At 30.6% G+C, this 21,409-nt stretch overlaps 1 protein-coding gene and 1 long non-coding RNA gene across 3 annotated transcripts in view; both read left to right on the forward strand.

Annotated features, from left to right (window-relative positions):
* The window catches only part of atos (atos homolog atossa), a 379,961-nt gene extending 371,371 nt beyond the window's left edge, over positions 1 to 8,590 (forward strand). The window contains exons 15-16 of one of the 2 annotated variants that reach the window (XM_075363639.1): positions 3,155 to 3,261; positions 8,148 to 8,590. In XM_075363639.1, coding sequence (XP_075219754.1) covers positions 3,155 to 3,185 — 31 coding nt within the window. In that variant the 3' untranslated portion in view covers positions 3,186 to 3,261; positions 8,148 to 8,590. Of the gene's footprint in view, positions 1 to 3,154; positions 3,262 to 7,866 lie in introns of both variants that reach the window. The other variant, XM_075363638.1, reaches the window with a different exon arrangement.
* An 8,790-nt stretch (positions 8,591 to 17,380) lies between these two features.
* LOC142323644 (uncharacterized) overlaps positions 17,381 to 21,409 on the forward strand; it is a 30,515-nt gene continuing 26,486 nt past the window's right edge. The window contains exon 1 of the long non-coding RNA XR_012756145.1: positions 17,381 to 17,918. This is a non-coding gene — a long non-coding RNA (uncharacterized LOC142323644). The remainder of the gene's footprint in view (positions 17,919 to 21,409) is intronic.

Genomic DNA, 21,409 nt, shown 5'->3' on the forward strand with positions numbered 1-21,409 from the left:
TTTATATCCAATTTTCCCAGGAGGTTTTTTTTAGGGGGGAGGAGTTTGATGAATTTTTATAGCTGGATGTTCTTCCTGATAACAAATCTATTTGAAGGAACATGATATGAAAATTTATAGTGTTAAAAATGCCAGTAGAATTCTGTACAATAGTTGTTAGATGCAGTGTTGCATCATTTTATTGTATATTGTAGCAAAACATTGTAAAATCATGAACACTATTTTGGTCTCTTAATTTATTCATTTAACCTAAAAAACCTATTTAAAAAAATTCATTTAAAAAAATTAAATTGTTCTTTTTTCAACAAATTTTTATAATGTGCTGGCATTTTTTTTTTTTAATATTTTCATATGAATGCTTCACTATTTTTCTTCCTTCTTACATTATTCTGTGTTAAGAATTATGTTTTATGTTCTGGCATATCTGATATCAGTAGTTACCATATAAAATTATATAATAATTGTTGTTATTATTATAATTTTGATAATTACGAAGCTACCTGTATCTTTAATAGATATTACTATTAAATACGCTATGACTTTACATACTTTTATATAATTCTAACATTTAATCTATTTCTCACTTAAAGATTGTATGTAATTGTCTTTGTAACTTTTTTTTATTGTAGCTGTTTTTTAAATCCTTCAAATAACTAGATAAATTATTTTGTCACTTTGGTATGTGCACATTTATCTTTTTCACTTCTTTTTAAAATTTTCAGAGAAATCAATATTTTTTTTATGTACTACACAACATTATATGATGCATTTAGTTTCAGTATGCTTCTTTTGAGTAAATCATAATTATATTTTTATATTTTACATAAATGCAGGTAGTATGAATGCATTCATTTAAATTCCTTTTTATTATTTATTGAATAGAATAATTAAAGGTTGTATCCAATATAGTTTGTGTTTTAGACAACTGTAAGTAATATCTTTCTTAATTATTCAATAAAAATCTAAAATTTTGAGAACAGTATCCACTTTATATTTATAAGTCACGTGTTTGGTCAAACTATCAGTTATAATATCCGAGATAACCTAACCTAATTTTTAACCAGATGTAATTTTGGTAGTAAGTCTGCATTAAATGTAATAATGTGAATTATAAAATTAAAACAATTTTTCAGTCCATACATTCAAGAAAAAACTCATTAAATTATATATTAAAACCAAGAATTAGTTAATATAAAAGTTATATATAATGGTTAGTTGTCTATAACTTTTATAAAACTAGAGGACTTTTTTTAATGCTAACTTTCCTATCTACATTGTATATTGTTCTATAAATTTCCATTTTTAATTCTCTAATACTTAATAATTCAATGTACGCTCAGTAACTTTATAAATTTTTCAAATAGATCTTCCTTTGACATCACATTTATTCTGTTCTTAAAAAACAGTTTGTGGTTAGAAGTAGATAAGTAGTCTGGTTTAACTTAAATGAATCTTTTACAAATTGTATTAGTTGTTTCAATGATATAAATACTGCATTAAGTTCATGAGTTCTGATTTTACTACAGAACAGTTCTACACTTGATTTTATGGTAGATAATTTATAAGATTATTTATTGTATAACAGTTTAACCACAGATAACAATATTTTCATAATTTATAACTAAAATACGTTTTGACTATATAGTCATTACGTGTTCTATATGCGATTATGCTTTATCTTGGTTTTCATTTAATTTTATAAAATTAAACAATAATTCAAGTATTAATTATATGTAAAATGTTTTAATTTAAAAATTAATTAGCCAATAAATAAAATTAATTCATTTGTTATTCAATTTAATAATTTTTAATTAATACAACTACCTGTACATTCATAAATACGCATGTCTTTCATTTTTTGGTTATATTATTAATATATAGTTTGATTGTAGTATAGTAGTATATTTGATTTTTAGATTAGTGATAATTTTAAGTGAATAAGAAGTGTATGTATATTTATTATTAAAAATTCTGTTTATGTTAAAAGAGGTACCAGTAAACCCATAAAGTTAAATATTTTATCTTTTTGTTGTGTTAAAATAAACAATTAATTATAGATATAGAGGAAACAATTTTTTTATGTAGGCATTAAAAGATTGTTTATTTTATTGGATTATTAAACTAAAAGGTTTTTGGCTTGTATTTTACAGTTTAACCTACAGTTACTACGATGTAACTTGTTATTTACTATTATTAATTTTTTTACATTATAAGGGTAATAAATATATACATTGTACGGTATAGGTGTACAATAAATACATAAATGAAATTACAAAATATTTATTATAAATTCAGTCTTTATTTTTCATTACCATTTTAATGCCAAAATAGCATAATACTTACTAATTCAATCATCTTAGAGAAATAAGTCTTATTTTCATTATCCATACTATAAAATTGCCATAAAAATATTCAATATATTTCTGTATGCCGATAAATGGAAATTTATTTAAACAATAATTAGATTTTACTCAAATCATTTGTGTAGTTATAAATGTTGAGGTTTACCTACAATGATAGTTTTTAAGATATGATGATTAGGTTTCAAATTTTTGTTTATATTTATGACTTCATGTATCATGGTGTATTTTTATTTCAATGTTATCTCTCTTTTTAATGAAAAATTAATTTAGTATTTCAATTTTTTTTCTAATCTCTAACATATGCTCACACATTCATCTATAAATATAGATATCTATATCTATAAAAATGATATTTTTCTGTTAGAGAAAGTGTACTGTGGTGAATTAAAAAACAACCTAAAATTGTTTGATTAAATACCATAAGATATTTAATATACTTTTGATTATACTTTGTTTTTCATAAGTATGTGAGCTGGGCTTTTGAAAATTTGTTATGATCTCAATTCATTCAATCAATCTGAAGAACAGATTACACATAACATCACATGATCATTAGGAGTTGCAGTTGCTGCTGCTACCTTCCTCTCCTACCAAAAACATTTCTGTGTACGTATACAGTGAATTTCAGACTTTTTGTTCTAACTGTCTTTCAATAACAATCTTTATCACATCATATTAATGATGTGATAAAGAGAGTTATTGAATGACAGATTAATATGATGTGATGAGTAGTAGAAGTAGTTTATAAATATCCTTTCCACTAACTAGTTTCCTGTTGAATGTTCTTCCAGAAAAAAGTTATTACTGGTAAAGAAGAAGTGAATTTACAAACGTGTTTAACCATTGGAACTATTTTTCTGAAATTCTGGAATAAAAAAAAGATCAGTAATTAAAACAGGTGATGTATCATTCTCTTACAGTTCTGAAAAAAACTAATTATAAATAAATAAAACTTAATTAATTCAAAATATATAAAGCTCAAACCTAGTCTAAATGCACTCACTGCCAATTTAGTGTATGCACAGTGTATAGTAGCATGATGTTTCTAAAAGACTTAGTGAAGTCACCAGCTGAATTCTTATTACTTCACATGTGTAGAATACATGTATGATTCTTAATTACCAACAACAGAAAATTAAAGATTATTTGTGAAAATAATAAGATAAATTACAACAATTAAGTATTACATCATGGAATACATGTTTTGACAATTGTCTGTTTGACAAAGAATCTGATTTGTAGATGAATGAATATTATATGAAAAGAGATTGAGCCATTTTATGTCCCTTATTACATCTTACAACTAGGTTTTTATAAAAAAGCTTAATTTTAATCTCATTGAAATTAACTTTATTCAAAATTCAGTGGAAAGTGATGAATATATAAATTTAAATCTAATGATATACATAGATATCTCATGATTCCTAGAAAGTTATTTCAATTTTATCACCAGTGATTTATAATTTCAATAAAAACTATATGTTTAAAGAGTTTCTCTGTTTTTTTTTTTTTTTACAGGAAAGTTTTGCATGTTTGTAAATATATATCTAATGCTTAATATTTTATGTAGTTAATCAACAAAAAAAGAAGATAAAAAATTACATATGAATTACAAGATTTGTTAGTTACGATAAAGTGAAATAAAAAAACTAAACTTTATTATATTTTGATTTTTTTTATTCTTTAGATGACAGTATCATTTCTTCCCTTGTATAGTTTTATTGGTAGTGACAAATTGATTCACTATGATATTCAGTGTTTGGGTCGAACCTGGGACCTCTGGATGAAAGGCCAAAATGCTACCACTCCACCATGGAGATTAGCAGTTAGTAGGAGTGATATAAAATCACTTGTATTTTTTGCTGACTTCCCTCATAATATTTTTTTGTTATCACTTCCTATTAATAAAATTGTATTTATGTTAGTAAGATTTCTTTTTTTTTCTTACTCAATGGCATAGGCATCTACTCCTGTTCCAGTCTTTAAAGCCTCAATTCACCCTATGGTCACTCCATAATTTCCTTAGTCAACCTATATTCTCTTCACAATAGGATTGTATTTCTTAAATTCAGCAGGAATTCTCCCTGATGGCATCCTGTCCACATGATCTTTCCACTTCTCTTTGTAATTTTTAATTCTCTAATTCAAAGATTCTATTTGCAAATCTTCTCTAATTGTATCATTTCTTATCCTGTCTAATCTTGCACAACCTTTCACAGCTTTTAAAAACCACATCTCTGCTGCTTGGATTCTACTCTCTTCTTTTTTACCCAAAACCCAGGATTCACTTCTGTACATCAATACAGGTTTACCATCTTATAAAATTTGAATTCTGGTTCTCTTCTTACCTTATTTTTTAGTCTTCTATGTATCGTATCACACAATGATTGAAACTTGCTTATTTTATGATATACATCTACATCCTTTCCGTAGTTAACCATGCATTCTAGGTATTTGAAAGCAGTAACCTGCTCCAAAATGGAATATTTTATCACATTTTTAGATATCTCCAACCATTTTCCTTGAAATACCATAATTTTTGATTTTGTAGCTGATGTCTGTAGATCATATTCATGGCATTTTTATCCAAATGAGAGATGGAGCATTGCAGGTCTTTTGTTTCTCAATAAGGAATTGGTCATCCACGAATAGAAATGTGTTTATCAAACACTCCTGTTGCAATTTCATCTCCACATTAACTCTTTTTCTCTACTGTTCCCACTTCATTCATACAAATATTGAACAAAGGCTACATCTTGTCTTAGTCCTTCATTAATTTCTATCTATTCTGATACTGCTTTAGGCGTTTGAATTAATATTTTTGATGCTTCATATAAACTTCTATAATCTGGTGTGGCACCCCTGCACATCTTATAATCTGCCAAACTTTATCTCTACGAATAGATCAAAAGTCTTTATAACATTTATTAGTGTTAAATGAGTTTCCAAATTATATTCCCGTCTTTTCTCTATCAGTTGTTGGGTTGTAAAAACATTATTTCTGCAGGATCTTCCAGGTGTAAATCTACACTATACTTCTGAAATCCAAGTTTCAGTTATAATTTTTAATCTTCTATTTATGATTTTGCTGTACATCCTAGCCAGTTTGCAACACACATATTCCTTGATAGTTAATCATAATCCATTTTGTTCTCTTTTTCTAAATATTGACAATACAATTGCAACAGTCCAACTTTTAGAAATTAATCGCTGCATCCAGCACATATTAAAAAAAAAATGAAGTCAAAGTTTTGTAAACATTCTTCCATATTTAAACAATTCCATGTTAAGTCCCTCTACACGGTACCTTTCTCTTTTTAATTCCCTTAAGAGCTAAATCTACTTCCTCTATGTCCAGTAAATCAACATTATTACCATTTGTTCTGTCCATCTTTTCAACATTTCCGTTTAGAGGATCCTACTATAATCCTGTATAGATTTTCTCAATGGCATTTATTCTCAATGTATCTTTAATCTCTGAATCTTAATGTTTCATGATCTTATGGCCATATTCTGGCATCTGTGAATACCCTCCTATATTCGACTAATAAATATTTCCAAGGAATCCCTATGGACTTTACGAACCTTTGCCTTGGCTTTGTTCCTTTGTCATTTATAATCATTCTTCCTGTCTTCTGATGGATCCTGTAAGTACAGTAAGTATGCCTTTTGTTTTAACCTTATAACTACTCTTACCTCATCAGTCCATATTTTCACACTTTTCCTTTTCTTATATTTATTCCTTTTTTCCAGTACTTCATTTGCCATTATGGAGATTGCCATTCTGATAGCATTCCATTCCTTGTCCGCAGTTTCCACTATGGGAAAGTTTTAAGGCACAAATTTAGTCTATTCTGATATAGGTTTCTATTCCCTCATCTTGAAGTAAACGTGCTTTAAACACTTGTTCTTGTTCCAGCTTCTCATTCATTCTTATCTGCCAAGGAGCTACAATGCTTATTTATCAACAAAAAAAATGGGCTGTTTCAATATTGTTTCCTCTATAGACTGTCTTACCTTAAACTAACTGACCCAGCTGGTTATGGCTACTCACTAACACAGTCTGCAATGGATTGGTACTCTCTTGCACTCCTAATGTATTTATTGATATCTTTTTTCTTGAAAAAAGAATTGATAATCTTCAATCCATTATATGTTGCAAAATCCAGCACTTTATACCATTGTCATTTAGACAATTTTTTCCATATGGGCCCAGGATCTATGGAATGGGCAGATTCCCCGTGCATGCATTAAAATCCTCTGCCACAATTAAATGATCTGTTTGTGTTTGTTCACTGTCTTATTTTGTGTTTGTATCCAAGTCACAATTGATGAATAATTTAATAAATTATAGCTCTCTATGTGAACTTTCTATATGGTATCTATTTTTAACACATTTTGGAACTCTGTTCTATCCTCAGAAAATCACTCACTGGAGGTCGTCATCACATCAAGATAAAATGAAAAACAAAAAAATAAACAGACCATCATCCACATCACCATCCATGTAGAGCACCACATAGAGAGCGTATCTTTCCTAGGTTCTTCCACCCTCCTTATTGTTGGGAATTTACTTCTTATCTGCCTTTGAAAACCACTGATCACGTGCCCTTGGCAGTGCTTATTTAATGGCGGTTCTTACTATGTCACAGCACTGTCTTTGAATATATGTGGGATTTAATAGAATAACCCTGCCATAGAACTACCCCTACTACATCCTGAGAGTACTGTCATCTCCATCCAGGGCTGTTTATTTGGTAAACCTCATTTGCAGCTGCCCTCATTGAGGAACATCCTACCCAGCTACAACCCACCCAGTAGTTGAGGCTTACTCTGAGTAAGAAATTATGTTAATAAAATTTTTATGACCTAATCAATATTTCTCAGTTAAATACATTTTTCTCTTCCTAAATAAATGCAGCTGGAGAAAACCGTCACCTATCGCTGTGATGAATAACTTTAACTTTTTTTTTTGCATTATTTAATAGTTTTATTCATTTTGATATATTTTAGGGAATGATTCAGTTTCATTTAGAATTATTTTTCTCAATAATAAATGAACTATTCAAAATTAAAATTCTTAAAAGTGTAAGTTAGTGAAGTTTTATTTTATGTAAATATTTAATGTTTGTTTTTGTTTCATCATTCTTTGAAAAGTGTTTTGATATAAAAATTTAAATCAGTAAAATTAAAGACTTCTATCTAAAATATTTTTTAAATCTTCACCCAAATCCTCTGCTATTGGTTCACATGATAATTGGTTTTCTGTCATTTTCTCACTTGCTTTGTATTTTGTCAAACATTTTTATAAGTATAAAAATAAATTTTTCAAAATCTTGTGACAATTTTTTTTTAAATTTTAGCCTTCATTTCTTGTCATTGTGAAAATGCTTGTTTTATTTTATATACTTTATTATGTTCTTCCTGATTAATCAGTATTTTAAATATTGTTTAATATGTTATTTAAAAAAAATTAAATGTTCAATTATCTTTGCAATTACAGGTAACACCTAGATTTGATAACCTGATTGTCAAATACAAATAACAAAATGATTTCTTATTTGTGTATCACAGTTACTTCACCAATTTATTAGACATATACTTAATTTTTGGAGTAAAAATAAATTTTTCCATGATACTCAATAAGTCATTACTTTGAAATGACATGCATAGAAAGACAACCAGATATATATTTTTATAAAATTGTGATAGTAACAGAATTACAGAATTTTTTTAATTAACCAAGGATACTATTTTAACTTTCAATGTTTTAAATTTTTATAGGTTTGAAGTATCTGAGTGTAGAAAATGCTAGAAAAAAATTACACCATGGTAATGCATGCATAATAAACAGTTAATTTAAATTATTTAATATTTATTTAGTTTCACTCTGTCAGTAATAAAATAAATTTTAATGATTAAAAATAAAATGATGACGATAATAATAATAATAATAAATGTAGTGTCAGTAAAACATATTTTTTTATTATTTAGAATAATATACTAAAAATATATTTTGATATATATAAATTGATTTAATTAAATATTTTAAGTATTAATTCATTTTGTATATAAATAGTAAACAGAAATTCCTGTATCATTTCGAAAGAAATAATATTAAATTAAATGTGTTTGATTATAATTTATAACAAAATAAATGTAAATTTATTCTTATAATCATATTTTTGTTGTAATTGTTGAGAGTTTATTTAATGAAATATATGACATTTGTAATAATATTTGTTATAATCTGGATTATTTAAAATATTCCTTTCTTCATTTGAAGTAACATTTTTTTTCCTTATGAAACTACAACCTTACTTGCAAGAATACCTATCATTAATCTATAGAATATCCAATTTTGTGGATTATATTAGTTGTAATGAAAGAAAATTCTTGACTTTGAAGTGTTATATACACTTTATACTTTACTGTTATATACTTTGATGGAAAAAATAAGTTTTAGTAGTATACTAAATTTTTTTTCTTTTCTGTATTATTGATGTGAATTTCAATTTATTTACAGTGTTCTGTCATTTTATCAAGAAACAATACAAAATAAGGAAAGGAACAAGTTTTAAAATGATATAAATAAAAAAAAAAAAAAATGATTTGTAAGATATACTTCAAAGATAAGCTTTTTATTTTGTGATTTGTGCTACATTGTTAGGTATTTCATTTCCTTTGTTAATGCTACCAAAATTTTAGGGCCTTGCACTAACTTTCCACCCTACTCAAAAACTGGCTGAGAATTTTTAGGGTTTTTTGACAAAAGATTTTTTCCCCAAACAGAATATATGTCATTTACACCTACTTGAATGTGCTAAAGATCAAAGATAAGAAATTTATGCCAATTTCCTGATCATTGGGTTCTTCCGTCTGGTTCAGTTTAGGTCTAAGGTGAGTTTGAATGTGACTGAAGAAAGAGAACAGCTTTATAAAAATCATATGTTTTCTTTGACCCAACAAAAGATTTTAATATCTCCAAATTGGGTTTACTATAGACAGATGTTCATTTCATTTTATGGAAATCTTCCTTATACAAGGTCTATAAATTTTATTCTTCTAAATAAACATTTTTTACTCTACTTTTTTTGTAACACACATACATATATATATATATATACAGAGTGTCCCATATAATACGCAACCCATCAATTACTCATCCAAGAAATTTCAAAAGTCAAGCTTACTCCCCTACTCGTTACTGAAATGGACTCGTCCAACATCTGAACATCGCGGCGACGCAGTAGAACACTACCGATAGTAACAACAATGCAATCATAACGTTCAGTGTACTGCTAGAGACAAGATGGTGTTTTCGCTAAATGAACGTGTTTTCATTGTCGAGTCGTACTTAGTACGAAATCAGTGGTTGCAGTGCAAGATTTGTTTCGCCATAAGTACCCAGATAAACCAGCTCCTAACAAAACATCAGTATTAAGGTTAGTTGCAAAATTTAGAGAGACTGGTTCTGTTAATAACAAGGAACACAAAAGGCCTGCGTCAGTGTTGAATACAGATACAGTTGCTGAAATCAAAGACCGATTACTGGCCTCGCCAAATAAATCGATCAGACGTTTGTCTGCTGAAATTAATTTGTCTAAATCAACTGTTCATCGGGCGACCAAACAATTACAATTACGACCTTATCGCATTCAAACGGTTCATCAACTTCTTGAGCCCGACAAAGAAAAACGGCTACAATATTGTCAACGGTTCCGTCGATTTCTGCGTGAGGGAATTAATGTTATGGATTCGTTATTTTTCACAGATGAAGCACGGTTTCATTTGGATGGCTACGTAAACAGCCAAAACAGTAGAATTTGGAGTGCTGAAAATCCCCACGTTTATCACGAAAAACAATTACACCCGCAGAAGTCGGGCGTGTGGTGCGCGATATCGCGGAAGAAAATATTCGGTCCTATTTTTTTCGAGTACACTATTAATGCAGAACGATATCAGGCTACTTTATTTCAGTTCATCGCACTCTTGGAAGTGGAAGACAGACACTGCTGGCTACAACATGACGGTGCGACATCGCACTACGCAGGCTCAACTTCTGATTTCGTCGAGGAATTCTTTGGTAATCGTGTTATCGGTCGAGGCTTGTGGCCACCAAGATCTCCAGATTTGACTGCGGGGGATTTGTTTCTATGGGGTTACCTCAAAGAAAAAGCCTACAGCAACAAATCTTGAACAATTGAAAGTCAATATTGAACAAGCTGTATTAAATATCCAGCCACAAACTTTGAAAAAAGTTGCAAGAAACGCTGTAAAAAGAATTGAAGCTTGTATTCAAGAAGATGGCGGCCACTTCCAACATTTACTGTAAATGTTAGGTAATGGATGGTAATAATAAAAATTACATTTACACATGCCTTTTTATTATTTCAATACCTACCAATATAAGGTTGGGTTGCGTTTTATATGGGACACCTTGTGAATATATATATATATATATATATATATATATATATATATATATATATATATATATACAGGGGACAGGAAGTCATCATATTCCCTAAAGTTAGAACGAAAGATTTGTAATGTAAGTGAAAAGTGGGATATAATAATGAATTATTTTATTCATTCACTTGATACATATTATTAATTTTAATGGTCTGTGTGTTTGCCCTCATGTTGCACGCACAATTCTATACATCGCCACATCCTCTGTGACATGTGACTGAGCATTTCTGGTGTTACGTTTTGGAAGCCGTCCCTCACAGCATCACACAATTCCTCACTTGTGGTGCAGCAACATGGTGATACGTGTGCCTTGATAATTCCCCATAATGAATTCTCTGGTGTGATGAGATCAGGGCTTCATGGTGGCGATTATAACAAAGCTGGTGACGCCGGAGTATCGTGGCCAATCCGATGTCCTGGAAATTTTTCATTCAAAAATGTGTGGACTGATAGAGCAAAATGTGCAGATGCTCCATCCTACTGCAACCATACTCTTTCCATGAGATCCTTCTCTTGAAGCTGTGGTATTAACCATGCCTCCATCTCTAAATATATTTGTGCATTCATTGGCTCGTCAAAAAAATAAGGAACAAACAAATGACGAGCTGTCATTCAGCCCATATCATGACATGCGGTGGATTCCTTTCCAACTGTGTCACGTAATAAGGATTTTCTACCTCCCAAAATAACACATTTCTGTCACGCGAACTGCGATAGATTGCACATTCGTCAGTAAAAAGCACCTTTCCTCGGTGCACTGCAGCGGGGAATTTTTCTAATAAAGCCCGGCAGGATGCAGCGCGTCCGTGTCTGCATCTGACACAGTTCATTGATGAACATCAGACGAAATGGCTTAACCTCCAAGTCCCTTTACGTATGATCATGCACGTCGTCCGTGGTATACGACGTACAGCCGAGCGTTTGAGAATTGATTTCATTGGGAATTGTTCAACGGAAACTGCAACAGCAGCACATGTTTCCAACCGCGTTAACTTTTGTCCACTCGCGGTCTATCTTTAACACTGCCTAAATCAAACGCACGTTTTTCCCGAGCCAACATTGTTGCTTTTCCTAGTGGCGACTTATTAAAGCGTTGCCAAAACATCTAATTAGCTTCATTGTTTGATTCGTATGTTGTCGTTCATCAACGACAAGTGCCATACTCTTGTCACTAACCGCTCCTCGACGCTGTAACTACTCGTGTCGGCCATTTCTGTTCAACTGTCTTTTGCTCAGTGTGTGACGTTCTAAAAAACTGTTGCCAACCGACCCCAACGAAAATACAATGTATTCTAAACATAATCCTAACTCATATTTTTCGTTAACTTTAGGGATACGATGACTTTCCGGCCACGATATATATATATATGTATATATTAAATGGTTTCGACGTGACATCTTAAAACCTTGTGGAAGCTCTGAAAAGGGTTGTTTGAGGGTTTTCGAGTGATGCCCTGAAAAGGACCATTTGTGTGTTTTGTGAGGTAGCCCTGAGAAGGCTGTTGGGTACGGAAGCTGGTCTTCGGCGATTTCGGCTCAGCTTAATCGGGGAGTTGCGGCTCGTCCGTTGTAATCGGTCCAAGCTTCTCTTTAACAGCAGTTGGGTCCCCACTACAGCGTGGAAGTAGTGGCTCCCAGAGCCCCGCAGTGTCGGGTCGGCGTCGATCGTCTCCGCCAGCGCGGCCGAGCCGGTTCTCACCGAACGATCCCACGCTGTGCCAGCTCCTGCTGATGGTCTCATTGATCGGCCCGCCAGCCAGGGCGCTTGAAGCCCGGCATGCTGGGGTGGGAAGGTAGCGTCCAGCGGCTCCCTCAGCCGACCGGCCAGGCCTGCTGCTCCTGCGGAGATATTGTCATGCGCAGAACATCCCACATTGGGCCGGCCAGGGAACTTCTTTCTTCTTTCATTTCCTTCTTCTCCAGACGGTGGTCGGCGATGAATTGAAAATTCGTTCAGGCGCCTGCGAGTAGTGGGGCCGCAGCGTCACTGTAGTGGAAGAGTTGCGCAGTTATCTAATTGGTGGGGAGTAATGTTGTGCAGGCGTGTACGTAAACTGAACTCTCGCTGACATCTGAACGGCTAGCGTTGCGCTCGCCGATATGAAGCTCGGCATGTATGAGACAACATTTATACATATATATATATATATATATATATATATGCAAAGTGTTTCAAAAATGGTGGACTGACTATAATTTTTCGAATTCTACTCGTAAAACTAAACAAAAAATATCCTTAGGAAAAATGGCGATTTTTTTCTTCGTTCTCCCCCTTTCTTTTTCCTGTTTAGCCTCCGGTAACTACCGTTTAGATAATTCTTCAGAGGATGAATGAGGATGATATGTATGAGTGTAGTCTTGTACATTCTCAGTTCGACCGTACCTGAGATGTGTGGTTAATTGAAACCCAACCACCAAAGAACACCGGTATCCACGATCTAGTATTCAAATCCATGTAAAAATATCTGGCTTTACTAGGACTTGAACGCTGTAACTCTCGACTTCCAAATCAGCTGATTTGGGAAGACATGTTAACCACTAGACCAACCCGGTGGGTTTCGTTCTCCCCCTGTCCACCATTTTCTTTACTATTTATATGTTGAGTGTCTAGCAACGTGCTAGTTACTGATAATAAAAGACACAACTGAGCAGAATTCTAATTTTAAGCAGCTCAGTATTTTTAAATATTAATAAAAGTATTAATTACTACATCATATTAATTAAATTTGCTACAGGTCAAGTTTTGATTTGTATTGGATACAAAATAAAAATATTTTTAACAATTTATTTTGGTGTGTTTTCCTTTTATCAATTATGGAATAACAAAAAGTGTGAAAGGTTCCTAATAAAAATAACTTGAAAATAATTTTATTACTTTAAAGGAAATTTGTAAGAATGTGTGTTCAGCTTAATTGGTACTGTTTCTTATAAGAAGAATCTGTTTGATTGGATTAAACATTTTATTAATTGTATCATTACAATGGTGTATGTTACTTATATTTACATAATTAAACCAAGTGAATAAAATAAAAGTATGAAGAAACAAATTTTAAAGAACTATTAAAATACTACTTATTAAAATGTTTTTTTTATTCCTCTGAGAATTTGATTTTACGGTGAGTAATTATTTACAATAGCTTGCAAATTAATTCAAATACAGGGAATTTTTTGTTTATTTCTATGTTGTGGTTACAAGGTTTTAACACACACACACACATTCTTTAAGTTGTCTGGGTAATGTGAGGTTATTGTTCTTTGGTTATTTAGCAATTTTCATGTTATAAATAGTGCTTTGTGAAAGTTTATTTCATTTTTTATTGCAAAATCATATTTCCATATTTTATGTTCTGAAATTCTGTGAAATGTGTGTTCTGAAATCTGTGTCTTGAATACATAATGGACATAACTCCAAGAAAGTGTCTGAAAATTGTTTCTTTTCTGAGCATACCAGTATGACAACAACTCTAAGTGTGATGTTGAACTAGAGCTATTTTAAAACAATTTAAAGAAACTGGTTACTTTTCACCTCAAAGGAAAGGAAAAGTGGCCATAAAAGAAAAACTACTCAGTGCAGGGTCAGTTATTGTGAGAAAAGTAAACCTCATCCAAAATTATCTGCTGTGGTCTTAAATCAAGCATTAGCAGCCAGTGGAACAGATTTACATGTGACAATTGCTAGACATGAACTTCTTACAGCTGGATGGAGGATGGAAAGCTCGTCGGCCAGCTAAACAGCGATTTTTAACAACAGCAATATGCAAAAAAAGGCTCTTGTGGGCCAAAGTACATGCTAACTGGACAAAGAAAACTAGAAATATGTTATGTTTTCTGATGAGTCACATTTTACGATTAGGGGCAAAGAGTTCCATATGCTAGAAAAGAATCAGGTGAAAATACATTACTGACTCATATCCAATTCAAAATCAGTTAAACATCCTCAGAAAAAATGTTTTGAGATTATTTCACAATTGAAGGCCTTTGTTCATTACTTCCAGTAGATGGTATGTTAAAAAGTGATAGAAATATCAAGATTGTGAAGGGAAAGGATTGTGACACAACTTCAAAACAAATTTGCGCACAAGGCAACAGAGTATTTCGACAAGATTTGGTGCCATGCCATACTGCCAAAAAAAGTGGAAAAACTTTTTTGAAGAACAAAACATTAAAATGCTCTCATGGCCAGGGAACTCCCCAGACCTAAACCCAATTGAAAATCTTTGAGCAATAATAAAAAAACGACTCTCAAAATTGAGTTGTACCACAAAAATTGACATCATTAAAACAATAATATTTGTATGGTTTCATGATGAAGAAATCCAAAATAATGTGTAGTGCACTACTGAATGAATGCCAAATTGTGTACATGAAGTGATTAAGAATAAAGTTGGACATATTAATTATTAGATATTCACAAATTGCACAGGTATGATTTTTTCAAAATAAAGTTACTTTGTATTAAATAACATCTGTGTTCGGATTAATTTGCATGCTACTGTATTAACTATGGCTGATGTAAAAAAAAAAATAAATAAAATAAAGAACTCATTTCTAAACACATGGAACTAAGCTTCTAGATATTTTCAGAGCTATTATATATTTAAAAAACTTATTAAAAAAACCTGGATCAAGTATACTATTCAACATAATATAAATATATTCTTTTCAATTTTGTGTCATTTTAAGATAGTGGAAGGGTTCCAAACCACTTCAAATCAGATGCCTTAAACAAGCACTACCACAAACTTCAGAATTAACTTCAAAAAGGATTTCTCAAAGAAAACTTTCAAATGTTTTGAAAGCAAGTAGTTTTGTATATAAAGGGTTATAATGCTTTATCATTTTGACTGATGAATTAGTAAAAGTAATTGTTTTCATTTAATGAAATATGTTAAAACATGATCTCAAAATTTTATCGTCAAAAGTTGTCAAACAATTTGAGTTGCAATGGTCAAAACTGATAGAAGAAAAATTTATTTTTTATTGTTCTTTACAAATCAAGTTCAATAACAATTATAATATATAAGATAGTGAGGATTGTACTTAGACTGTAGTGGTTAGTGTTACTAACACAGTTTTAGTTATTGAAACATGTATTATCACACTTTATATTATTTTAAAACAACTTGCCAACTTTTTATCAAGATGGTTGTTATTGTAAAACTTAGCCTGCTTGGATTGATTGTATGCTTTTTTCAAGAACTCAAATGTAAGCAGGGAATGTATGTCACTAAACTGAGTTTGTATAAATTTCTATTTGTATGTAAAACATTTTCAATTTATAATAAAATAGTAATCATTATCTAATATATGTATTTAATTAGTTTAGGTTAAAACTGTACAGACTTAATTTGGGCTTACATTTTCTGACTTTATTGTGTGACTATTAAATTTACTGATGAACATTGTCTATTGTAGTAAAACTAGTTAGAAATTAATTTTATCAGTTTTAACTATTTTAATGAATATTTATTTACAAAAAGTTTTATATATATATATATCTGTTAAATTAGTAAGATTAAAAATTAATACAAAAAATGAAACAGTTACTGTAGTTTTAAAATGTCAACACACCATAATACCACCATTCAAAAACTAAATACACCATCCTTGGTCATGCAAAATAAATATAAATTATGATGTGATACATGAAAAATAGAAAAAGAAAAGCACAGATTTAAAAATTTGGACATGGAGGATATTAGATGGATAAAAAAATGAAAAATGTAGAAATTAATTAGAATAGAAACTATCAGAATAATTCAAAATAGGAAAACTAGCTTACTGAGAATGGTAGAAGAACTGATTAAAACACTGCTTGAAGCATCAGTAGAAATGCAAGGCCAGTTAATTGGAGCTATCTTAAAGGTTAAATGGGAGTTAAGGAAAATGAAAACTGACATGATGCAAGGAACTTGCCTCAGGGCAGATAACCAACCATATGATGATGATACAAAGTATACAAATAATATTTGTGGATATTTATAACAATACAATACAAAATGGATGTAATGATTTTATTTATATCATAAACAATGCATAAAAAAGAATACAAAATAAATAAATATTTAATTATACAACTGAAAAAAAGCAAGAAACACTAACAAGGAGGTATATTACTTATAAATGTTAACAAAATGGCAAATAAAATAGTTATAATTGAGCATGAAATAAACTAGGCAGTTTGAAAACTGACGCCTGAAGGATAGATATGTCGCAGCCGTACCGATTCAAGTCAACTACTAACAGGATTAAACTGCAGCGGGATAATGAGGGGTTGGTACTGTTTTGGGGAAGGACGTAGCCAATCAGATTTGTTTCTAATAAATAATACGTTTGACGTATGTAGAAATACTATGGCGAGTTCTGGAGCCAACCGAGCCATATTAGTGAAAATAGCTAAATATTATGTTTTTTTATTAAATACAACACACACACACACAATCAGAAATATTTCTCACTATTTCCTAACCCGCTTGGATGTGTTCAAAATTGGGAACCCAAAAAATTAATTATTCTTTTCCAGCGCTAGTAGTAAATTAATTGGCGTAAATAAGAAAAAATACTTCATGGATTTTACACAGAAATAATTGTACTTTCCGATGATGTTTTCATTTTTAAAATCGATCTTTTTTTAAAAAGATACAACAGTTGAAACACACGCTTCATGTTTTGTGAAGCACCGTATAACACCACCATTAACGAACAGTTATTGCTGGGAATAAAAATGAAAGGTTTCATCAGTTTTTGTGCTTAACTAAGTTTAAAGAACTTTAAGGTTAACTTCGGTATATAAAAAAAGCCCTGCGAAACTTTATTTTTGTTCCAATTTAATTACACGTAACACTGGATATTATTTTGAGGTACTCATTTGACCACGTTCTAATTTGATTTTTACCGATCTGAATTGCCTTATTGTCAAGAGTATGGGTAGGGTAGTGTTATTTCGCGTGTTCGGTCGTTCGGGTGTGTTCGCGTTGCGGTGTTCCAATATTTTTAACATTAATTATCTTCTAATCATAACTGCAGTCTTAAATGCCCCGAAATTTGTTCTGGTGTACGTGTATTCTTCTTAGTTACTAGGTAAATATTTACTAACATTTCTTTTTAATTAGTTTACTACAATTTTGAGGTTATGTAGCAGGAACATGACGGTTACTTAAGTTTTGCTACCAGTGCAGCTTTCTTGGATTTCTTATGGTATTATTAACTTCTGATTTCTACATAAAACACTATTTATTTTATTACTGTGTGTTCTGCGGTTTGAAAATATGTGCCGTTTTACGAGTATTTCCTATACAGGTAAGATCTGCACAATATTACATACTGCAAACCATGTCTTTGCTGCATGATTTTGGTTTTTGTAGTTCATTTCATTTAAAACGTGACAGTTTTCATGTTATGAAAATACTGTAGTTATTAACTGATCATTCTGGATGAATGATTTGTATGTACTGTTAAAATGACTTAAGAATGATATTATTTACACTGAGTGAATATCATAATAATCTGTTTTTTTTATTATCTGGTGCAACTTTACTCGGTTGAGATTTGTAGGTAGATGCGTACTTGGTTCATGAAGTAAAATTTACATGCTGTTATATTATAACCTTGAATCACCAGAACAACATATGTTGTTAATCAGAGCAAACAATAAATTATGGCTGCCAGAATGATGGAACTGATAAGTTAAAATTTAACTTTATCATAAAGCCCAGTCTATCAGTCTTTTGTGTGGGAAAACAGGTAGTTTTCCCACTACCTGTTTTTATTACAACATTTTCTTGAGTAAGGATTTGAGATTATAATCTTCTCAGTATATGTAATAATATTTACCACATCTCTGTAATTTTTATAATTTATGTGATATTTTTAAATTCAATTTCCTATATATAATTCCACTACCCCAATACTAAATTATTCTCAAGTAGTTATTTTTTTGCCATTTTTCCATAGAAATAAGGTAGTTTTATATTATGTAAGTAAAATTAGTTATTGTATTGTAAATTAAAATTTTAAAGCTAAATTATACTTTATATTGAAATTGTCCAAAGCATCCAAAGTTGTCTTGTAGTGTTTCATTAAGTACTGTTTGTTTGTCAATTAGTTTGTTATTTGTTTATTAATTTTTATTTATACTTTTTTCCACTATATTTGTTATCAATTCTTTTATAAAATATTTTAATTCTTTTTAAAATTTCACGAGTCAAGAATGTTAAAGTAAAAAATAAAAACAGTCAAATTTTGTAATTGTAATTCACACAAACATTGATTATTAGAATTTTATATTTTTTATAAAAGAACTGATGATGGAAGTAACTTACCTCTGAAGGTGTGCACTTCAATATAAATAAGATTGTATCACTAAGGTGAAATATCTTCTTTAAATTTTTACCGTTAAGGTGAATTTATTAACTTGAATGATATCAAATAAAAGCAGAAATATTCGTGATACAATGTCCAATAAAATTGTATAAATCATTCTGTATATATATAATTAATTTATTATATAACACATTGATTTTGTATTGTTTTTCACATTTAGCACTTTGGAGAGATCTCTGTGTTTCATCAGAATATGTATATTTTTTAAAAATTTAAATAAAACACATAATTAAAATATTACAATTTCAGTGGTATTAATTTTAACCTTTTGTCACTAATATAAAGTGAACTATTCTGCTGCTGTTATATGTTGGTAGATATTAACTAGTTCTTTTGTACCATAATTAAATTCATCTTCTTAAATATAAATTTGAATAAAATAAATGTGTTGTTTCTCTAATTCGATCATTATATAAAACTTTTACTATATTACTATAAAAACAACTATTTTACTCTAATAATTGCTGTATTAATTATTAAAATACCTGAATTATTGTATTACTACATTAATTTTTTCCGTTTTTTATTACAACATTTTCTTGAGTAAGGATTTGAGATTATAATCTTCTCAGTATATGTAATAATATTTACCACATCTCTGTAATTTTTATAATTTATGTGATATTTTTAAATTCAATTTCCTAAAAACATGTTCTGGTGAAGCAAAAATCTTTGTTTAAGAAATAAACATGAAAAAAAACAAAAGAGGGGTGTAAAAGATTAATTTATTTTTACATTTTTATATATGTATATATATATATCATGGTGTAACAATAAAGTAATGAGACTGATGTGATAAAAAGTTTTACTTACATTGTTATTCAGCTGTAGTATTATCAACTTTAAAGTAGTTCCCTTCTGCTTACACACACTCCAGTGCTTCTGCTACTGCTGGTTACATTTCTGGAATGTTGTCCAAGACCCTTGTCACAGCATTTTGGACATCTCCTGTTGTTTGAAAAGGTATCCCTAGACCACCAATTTGACTAGGAAATAAAAAGTCACTCGAGTGGGGGGGGGGGGGAATCTGGTGAATATGATGGCTGTGGTAGTACTGAAATATGTTTTGAGGTTAAAGACTGCTGTACAGACAATGCAGCATGAGATGGTGCATTATCGTGATGAAGAATTCAACTCGTACCGATGTTTGAACGTACATGAAGGACTGGTTCTCGAAGTCTTTGTAGAAATATTGATTACCTGTTTGTCCAGGAGGCAGCCACTATTTTTTGAACAATGCCTTTGAAATTGAAAAAGCACACAAGCATGCATTTCATTTTTGACTTTGATATGTGAGCTTTTGGTCTGGGCGTTTCCTTTGAACACCATTATAACTTTGATGTTTTGTCTCATCACCAGTGATAACACGGTTCAATAATTCAGGTTGATTTGTACTTGTTCCAACCGGTCAACTGCCACATTTTTCCGTGCATCTCACTGTTGCTCTGTGAAATTTTTCGGGACCATTTTCGTATGCCCAGATCTTCTGTTATTATTTGGCAAACAGTTTCCCAACTGATATTCATTTCTTCTGAAATCATTTTCACAGATAATCTTCGATTGGATTGTATGATTTCACCACCCTGGCCGTGTTGACGTCTATCCGTGAGGTTGATGGTCGTCCACTGCGGTCTTTATCTTCAACATTCGTTCTGTCTTCAGAAAACATTTTATGTCAACGGAAGACTTGAGCTTTTGACATAAACGCATTTCCAAAAGCCTTCTTAAGCTTACCGCTACTCAAGAATGAGAGGTGCATGTATGTGCCGCTTGGACTATTACTGGCGGGAAGATGAAGTTTCTATGAAGGTTGCAGGGTTGTCACTAGTGATTGCGTTACCGGACCAAAAATACATTACCGGTATTCGATATTTTTAAACGTAGTACCGGAATACCAGTGTTTATACCGATTTAGGAGTTTTTCAAAAAAAGTACAAAACACAGTGGTTTCTCTGCCATATTTATTAGTTTTATACAAAAAATGCATAAACTATAAATATATAAACAATTTTGTTATATACAAATATAAAATAAACGAACAAGTGTTAAAATCAAATATTGTTAATAAGGACTATAAAATAATAATTTATAACATTAGAAACAAAAAATAAAAAAATAAACCGTTACAGTATTACAACACAATAAAGGAACAAATTATTATTATTAAGAAGACTAAATATCACTTATAA

The sequence above is a fragment of the Lycorma delicatula genome, chromosome 4 (genome assembly GCF_047948215.1).
Source record: "Lycorma delicatula isolate Av1 chromosome 4, ASM4794821v1, whole genome shotgun sequence".
NCBI lineage: Eukaryota > Metazoa > Arthropoda > Insecta > Hemiptera > Fulgoridae > Lycorma > Lycorma delicatula.